At 39.6% G+C, this 7,584-nt stretch overlaps 2 protein-coding genes across 2 annotated transcripts in view; both read left to right on the plus strand.

Moving 5' to 3' along the window:
- The window catches only part of LOC107083311 (dnaJ homolog subfamily C member 16-like), a 4,867-nt gene extending 4,234 nt beyond the window's left edge, over positions 1 to 633 (plus strand). The window contains exon 3 of the mRNA XM_015372434.1: positions 622 to 633. Within this exon, the coding sequence (XP_015227920.1) occupies positions 622 to 633 (12 nt within the window). The remainder of the gene's footprint in view (positions 1 to 621) is intronic.
- Positions 634 to 834: 201 nt separating this feature from the next.
- The window catches only part of LOC107083331 (dnaJ homolog subfamily C member 16-like), a 15,186-nt gene continuing 8,436 nt past the window's right edge, over positions 835 to 7,584 (plus strand). The window contains exons 1-5 of the mRNA XM_015372468.1: positions 835 to 1,034; positions 1,492 to 1,676; positions 1,752 to 1,856; positions 3,251 to 3,409; positions 3,529 to 3,659. Coding sequence (XP_015227954.1) covers positions 887 to 1,034; positions 1,492 to 1,676; positions 1,752 to 1,856; positions 3,251 to 3,409; positions 3,529 to 3,659 — 728 coding nt within the window. The 5' untranslated portion in view covers positions 835 to 886. The remainder of the gene's footprint in view (positions 1,035 to 1,491; positions 1,677 to 1,751; positions 1,857 to 3,250; positions 3,410 to 3,528; positions 3,660 to 7,584) is intronic.

Below are 7,584 nucleotides of genomic sequence, written 5' to 3' on the forward strand. Positions count from 1 at the left end.
GAGAATACCTTTGTTCAACCTGAAATGACTCATTTAATCATCCAAAACAATATAGAACACATTAATTAACTGAAAAATGTTGCATAGTGTGCCTTTAATTAAAATACTTAAAAGGATTGTAATCTTTTTTGCACATTTGTTTTACAGGAAGACTGATTTTATGTTTGCCTCTGATCATTTTGATACCTCGCAGCCGATGAAAGTCTGAAATTCAACTTCTAGAGAATTATAATACTGTAGAAGACCCTTAAAATAGCATTGCCAGCCTAGCTAAAAGTATGCCCATGTATCATTGCCATATGACTTTCATGTTTTGATTTGAATTCCTGAAATAAATTATATTTATATATGTTCTTTGAATTTAGTTTTCTGGACCACCTGTAGCAATGCATCAGTGACACTGGGAATCAAATAGTTTGTGTAAAGTTGGAAAATCAGTTTTTCTTAGCCGACATAAGTTTGCATGGAGTTTATAATTCATCATTAGATTTGTCTCTCCTTCTATTTTACATCTAAAATCATTTCGACCATCTAAAAAATGTTTCCTCTAGAAAACCCACCTTTTCACTAAGGCATGTGGTAATAACTGAGTTATAAACGCTTAACATTTCTCATTCTTAGAGCCCTTTATAGAGATTCTCTCTGTGCATTTCCAATACATAATTCATATATTCAACAAACAAACTGATTGAGATTTTTTCCGATATATAGTTTTGTTGTTGTACAAATGGATGAAGTGGAATTGTGATGGAATCCCTGGAACATTTTCTTCTGTAGAGCTTCTTTTTCGTCCAACCCAAAAAAAAAAATAATAATAATAAAAAAGGAAATCCCTCTTTTTGTCTGACCCTGTTCCAGGTCCAGGGACTTTGCAGACAGCAAGTACATGCTGCACCATGCACAGTTTAACAGCGATGTCCTCCCAGACAGCTACAAGAGGCCCTACCTCATCAAAGTGACGTCTGAGTGGTGCTTCGCCTGCTTAAACATTGAGCCTGTGTGGAAAGAGACGGTGCTGGATCTGGAACCTTTGGGTACAACAAGGTTTTTCTTACATAGCAAAAACTAACCCCCACGATTTTGAGCTACATTAAATTTTGAGTCAGCAGAATAATGTAAAGGGCAGCCTGCAGTGTGTCAATAGCTCTGCAGAGAAGGTGGTTGGTGTTTAAGATTTAATCCATTGGCCCTTAATGTATTTGTGCTAAACTGACAGTACTTTCTTTCATGGGACTTATTTTCTTTCATATTTACATACATACATAAATACTTTTTGTCATAGCACTGAACGTGTGATCATTTGTTTTTGATAGGATAAATATATCACAGATTTTAATTATATCTTTTTGACAGTAATATTTTGGAGCACTGTGTCACTTGGATGAAAAAAAATATATTTTGAGGAGAAAATGTGTCTTTTTAATAATTAATTGGGTTGTTGTTTTTCTTTTTATTGTACCATAATTGAAATAAAAATTGATGTTGAATCAGGTGTGGGCATCGGCATTTTGGACCTGGGCTATGAGCGTCGCCTGGCCAACCAGCTGGGAGCTTACAGAGCTCCCTCCATCATCGGGCTGGTGAACGGCAGGGTGACTTTCTTCCACCAGGCTGTGGTACGGGAACACCTGCGACAGTTTGTGGAGGATCTGCTGCCTGGCCATCTGGTGCAGAGGGTAGTAACACTTTGTCTTCACCCTCAAAAAGGCAAAAAAGTATAATTTTTTTAACATCCATGATCTTTTTTTCAGATCAACGACAACAACTATCAGGCTTTCCTTGACAGCTGGCATGTGGAAAATAAGCCCAGTCTGCTGCTGTTTGACCAAATTCCTTCTGTGCCTCTTCTCTACAAGGTAAAGGCATCTGCTGGCAGTTAGACGTTGGCAATCTGAAAGACGTCTACTTAGAAATGCGCCAATTCAGAATTAAAATGAAGAAAAGTTTGGGGTATTTCTCTTGAATAGCAGGAAAGTTTACCCCTTTATGGGCATCTGTCTTTGATTTATTAGTTGCAGTAAGTTGATCTCTTACAATTACACACTTTGTTTCAGAAGCAAGTCTTTCCTGTTTAAACAGTTTACTGTTTTAATGTCTTACTTTTCTGACCTTACAATAATCTCAAGTTGCCTTCTGGGATATATACGAGGGCGTTCAATAAGCAATGCCCCTGACCCACTTCCACTTGTTCAATCTAGCTGAAAATTTGCATGTGCAATTGTTTATATCTCTATAGAGTAGGTGGCTAATTACAGCTCTGAGATAATTGTGAATCCAGTCTAAAGTGGAGCCTGTTTAGTGTTGAGCAGTGATCCGATTTTTGTATGGCCTTGTAAGGCCATATGATGGGGCATCATCGCCATAAGTTACTTTCATTTATCAAAAGTCTCCCATGGTGTGCATCCTTTCAAATACAAAAGCCGGATCACTGCTCGGTACTCAACAGGCTCCATTCCAGAGTTGACTTAGTTCAAACACCTGTAAATCAGAAACCAAAATAAGTTCAGAGCTGTAATTTGCCACTTGATCTATAGAGATGTAAACATAGAAATGTTCATCGCTGCTTTTACTTGGTCTACTGGGACACTTAAAGTTTGAAGTGGACAAAATGCCTTATTAACTTTCACACACCGATTGTTTTTATCACTTAGGGGAGATGAAGTCCCACATTTCATCTCACTTAAGTCATAGACCATTCAAAAATAACTAATCTCTATCCATCGTATCTCTAGTATCTAGTATTGTGCAAATATGAAACACTGCTTCATTTTGATCTTCTTGTAAGTTCAGATTCTCTATCAGGGCTTGAAAATAAACTGTGCTGCGGTACGCTTCAGGTCTGAATACAGAAATCTTCAAAAAAGCATACGTCTGTATTGGACACAGCTTGAATGAGCAGCTTAAATATGCAGAACAGAGGTGCTCCACAGTCATTTTCCTCCATTTCTCAGTCTCTTACTGTCATAGTTGTTTCTGACCAATGGCAGCAATGATTGTCACATGTGTGGCTTTGTTCTGAGCTATAAACCACTTACAAGAAATATGATTTAAATGCAACCTGAACCTAAAATAAGTCCTAATTCGTTTGAACCAAGGAAGCGTATCAAAGGACTTTTCTGAATATGCTTTATCTAACATAGCATTAGTCCTGAGTGGAAACGAATACATTTAACATCATATGGTTAAACAGAACATGGGAAGTTATTAACAAACTTCAGTTCTAATCATTTTATTCTTTACCATCCTTTAGCTGACAGCGTTTGCCTTTAGAGACTACGTACGCTCTGGCTACGTGGATCAAGGTGCATCGCACAACACCAAGCTACTGCGACAGTTTAACATCAACACCTACGCTCCCACCATGCTGCTGTTTAAGGAGGATACGGAGAAGCCTGTAGACATCATCCAGGTGAAGTCTGGAGCATCTCCTCTGATAAAAAGCTATTTAAAAAAAATAAATAAATAAAGGTTTATTTTATTTCTTTGAAGAGCACGACTTGAATTTTTCTTGATGTTTGCTTCTTCCAGGCCAGAGGGATGAAGAAACAGCTCATGGACGAGTTTGTTTCCAACAACAAGTTCCTGCAGGTGCCGCGGCTCGTCAACCAGCAGCTGTTTGATGAGCTGTGTCCTGTTAAACAGTTCCACCGGCGGAGAAAGTAAGCAAGTTATAGCAGATTGTAGATGGTTTGATTAGGATTCTTTCTTAAATAATTACTAGCTTTTTTCTACCTTTCCTCTATATGTGAGACTGAAAATAAGATTCCCAGATACTTTGAACATTATAGTGCGTCAATGATACCCAGGAACTTTCCTTTGACTAGAATCCACTACATGTTGGGCAAAATCCATATTTTTCAATGTTTGGGAAATGCAGAGGCTGAGAGAATAACAAACAGTATCAAAGATAAAAGGTTGTCGACTCCAGTGGCTTGGAGAAGTATTTGAATGCCTGATATAACTTCAAATCACCACACCTGACTTGCAAATTAATCTCAAGTTCACAAAAAAAATATTTTGGTCGCATTACACTTTTCACTCCAGAGCTTGCACACTGAGGGGAAGAGACTTGCCGCTAGCTGAAGATAGATCCATACATGCCAGCAGAAGAAAACACTTTTCCACTCAACAGTAACCGTAAAGTCTTGCAACAATAAACTCTAGACATGCAACAAAACAATGAAACCCTGAAGTGAACCATCTATGGGGGGTTTAAACATAATATTGGCTGAAAAAAAGAAAAAGCTATTTGAATTTTTTTTAAAATAGCTCAGGCCTGATATTACTAGTTCACTATATGGATGTATTGGTTTATTTTCTTATTTTTGTGAAATTAAATTCCATTTATTTGCATTCAGCCCCTGTAAGCAAATACTTTGTAGAACCATGTTTTGCTGCAGGCTGGTGTGTGACTTTTGGGACATGCATTTAGCAGCTTCATGCTGGTAGAGACTCATCACATGACCTCAGTTTAGTTAGATGTGGACTGACCAATTGTAATTATATACAATCCTTATGTTTGTATCGAGATCCGTTCGTTTTATCAGGCAAGCTGGAAGGTGAACCGCTCCCTATGTTCAGTCATTTATAGCCTCTAACAGCTATTCTTCCTTTATTAAAACGTTTACCTTCAACTATCAATACATTTGTGCTACATAGAATAAAAGTTGTACAATTCAGCTACTAATGCTGATGGTGATTCAAGCTCTAAATACACTGGATGTGTAGAAAGTAAGTGTTGTGGAAGGTCTACACCAGCCGCAGTGACATACGCTGGGTGTCCAAATTCAGGGCATTTATTCAGGAAATAACCCAGTCTCGGTGGGGTAGGAACCCCAGAGCTATAGGCTACGTTCATACTGCAGGCCTTGATGCTCAGTTCCGATTTTTTTGTGAAATCTGATTTTTATTTGCGTTGCCGTTTATATTTCCAAATATATGCGCCTTGTATGTGATCTGCTGTGTGAACTGCAGTCATATAACGCAAGTGTCCCGCGTGCGCAGTAGAGAACTCGATAACGTCACAGGCCAGCGTGCTCTGTGTTTCCGGAAGTAAACATGGATGGTAGTGCCGGCGTGCATCTAGCGGTCTTTTCGAACCATAAAAACTGAATCTTTTCACATGGTTAAAGATAAATACTGCTCTCCGCATCATCATCTGCCATTGTTGTTGTTTTTCTTGCAGCTTCTGCGTAGCAAGATGCATAAAAGTGACCTTTGTTGGGTATTAATGACGTTCAGGTTGGATGAATCCGACCTGACACAGGTTGCATTTGAAAAGATTGGATTTGTATCGGATTCAGGACCACATAGCCAAGTGGCCTGGGTCGGATTGGAAAAAATCTGATCTGTGTTCTTCAGACTGCCATTAAAAGATCAGATCCAAAAAATTGGATTTGGGTCACTTCAGGCTGCGGTGTGAACGTAGCCATAAAGAAGCTGGAAATTATGAGTTGTGAGTCGCTCTACCCTTCAGCAGCCATCCATAGCTTTGGTTAAAAAAGGAACCTAGACATCATGAGAGGACGGTTCTACGCTCTCACTGATCACTTGAAGAACTTTAGGCTTTAACATGAGGAAGTTATTTAGTTACAAGTAATGTAAGCTGTTTTGATCAAAATCAGTGTCTCGACTATCTGCATCTGAAATATGTGTGTATTGTGCTGCTAGTATTAGTGTCTCGCTTGAGGAAGATGAAAGCCGCCACATGTGTAGCCTACAAGTAGGAAGCTGCTCTGCTGTAACATGTCTGGTGCTTTTACTCCTTTGAATTTCTGAAATCTGTTAAAGTCACTTTTGCTTCAGTTGTGAAAAGCTTTCTTGTCCCTTCTGAAAAAAAATGTATTCATCCACATCGTGATGCCGCCGCCACCGTGTTTCATCGCGGGGGAGGTTTGTTTAAAGGGATTTTATATCTTGAAATCATGAACAGTTTTTTTTGCATAAAGGCCTGAAGGTTCAGTGTTCTTTTATCTTTAAATAAGTAGTTTGCATATTTTGCTGTGTCTTCAGGCTTTTTAAGAATTTTTGTATGGATATTTTTTTTTCATATCACTCTACCATAAAGGGTCAGATTAGTGGAGTACCCAGCTGGTGGTGTACCTTTAGCAGAGCCTCAGATCAGTAAAACCTGTCCAAGGTCATCATCAGCCTCTTAGCTGCCTCTCTGTTTAACGCTCTCCTCCCGTGGCCCATTATATTTTTTATGACCGTCACGGTTTAGGACTGCAGTTACACCATTCTCTTTCCATTTTTCAGACGATCCATTAAATGAAGCTTTGGGAGCTATTCAGAGCCTTGGATATTGTTTTTAAAAAAGTTTGCCTTGGATGTTTGTTTAGTAATGTTCTCAAACAAACTTTTAAAAGCCATTAGAAACCAACGGATACATACACAGATTAAATCCCACACATGAGGAGCGTACTGTCTAATTAGCAAATTGCAGACGGTAGGAAGTTACACTGGATTGTTTTTCAAAGTTAACATCCATGGTTCCTTTTCCATCAGCCTAATAATTATGCACCACTTCAAGTTGGACTATGGAGTAAAACATTTAAGTCTGTTGTTGGGAAAATGGCAAAATTGAAAGAAACCTGAATAAGGAACTGTATATCAGGGATGTATGAATAGTCCTGCAGATCAAACCCTCTTTATTTCTCTGCCTAGTGCTACGTTAAAACTGCACGCTACTGAAGCAGCAAATGCAGCTGGTTTACATGCAAAGTCAATGATTAACACGCATCAAAAGGTCCTGCAGTGCGTTTCAAGCAGCAGGAGCAGAACCTCTCGACGCATCAAAGCAGCTTAAGCAGCACCACATGAGCTTCTAAGCATCTGAGGCGCATGACGCGCTGCACAGGCAGCATCTGCTGGAGTTGGAAAAATTGCACTTTTGCTGCTCGACGCGCCACATCAACCAAGCAGAGAAGATGATCTGGGAGCTGACAGCACTGCTGATGCAGATCGCTATGATCACTCCACTGAAACGGCTCATTAAAGCCTAAGTTAATTTAAATTTCGAAAACCTGCCGGCAAAATATGTTCGATTCTATTATTCTGGTGCCTGCAGATTGGATTACGTACATGAAAACCACTAACATCTCCTTCCAGCCACCAGGAGCGGTAGCAGAAAACCACTAAGAGGCGACCAGACCTAAAGATTTGCCGAACAGGATTTTGAGTGACAGTGCACAGCCGGTGTACGGGGGTCTGAGCGGCACCAATAGTGAAATAATATTTGAAGGCAGGATCGTAATCTTGATGAACCGACTGCACAGATGGTGTTTAAAAACTGATCACTGCAAATATTGCAAAGCCGCTCTCTGCCATTGAACACAGGAGCAGCAGAAGCATCAGACACACTTTACTGGACGCCCTTCAGGAGCATCAAAGACGCACTTGTGGCGCGCCCTTAATGTGTACAATGATCAAAAATGAAGCAGCTGAAGTTTTTTTTTTCTGCCTCTAGCGCTTGCCCTCTGAACGTAGCATAAGATTGAACGGTTACACAACACAGATTGACTCTTCCGTAGCATTAAATAGATTATAAGTGAATTAATAATAGGGGCGTTGCTAGGCAAAAAG

The sequence above is a fragment of the Cyprinodon variegatus genome, unplaced genomic scaffold, assembly GCF_000732505.1.
Source record: "Cyprinodon variegatus isolate N-32 unplaced genomic scaffold, C_variegatus-1.0 Scaffold72, whole genome shotgun sequence".
Taxonomy (NCBI): Eukaryota; Metazoa; Chordata; class Actinopteri; order Cyprinodontiformes; family Cyprinodontidae; genus Cyprinodon; species Cyprinodon variegatus.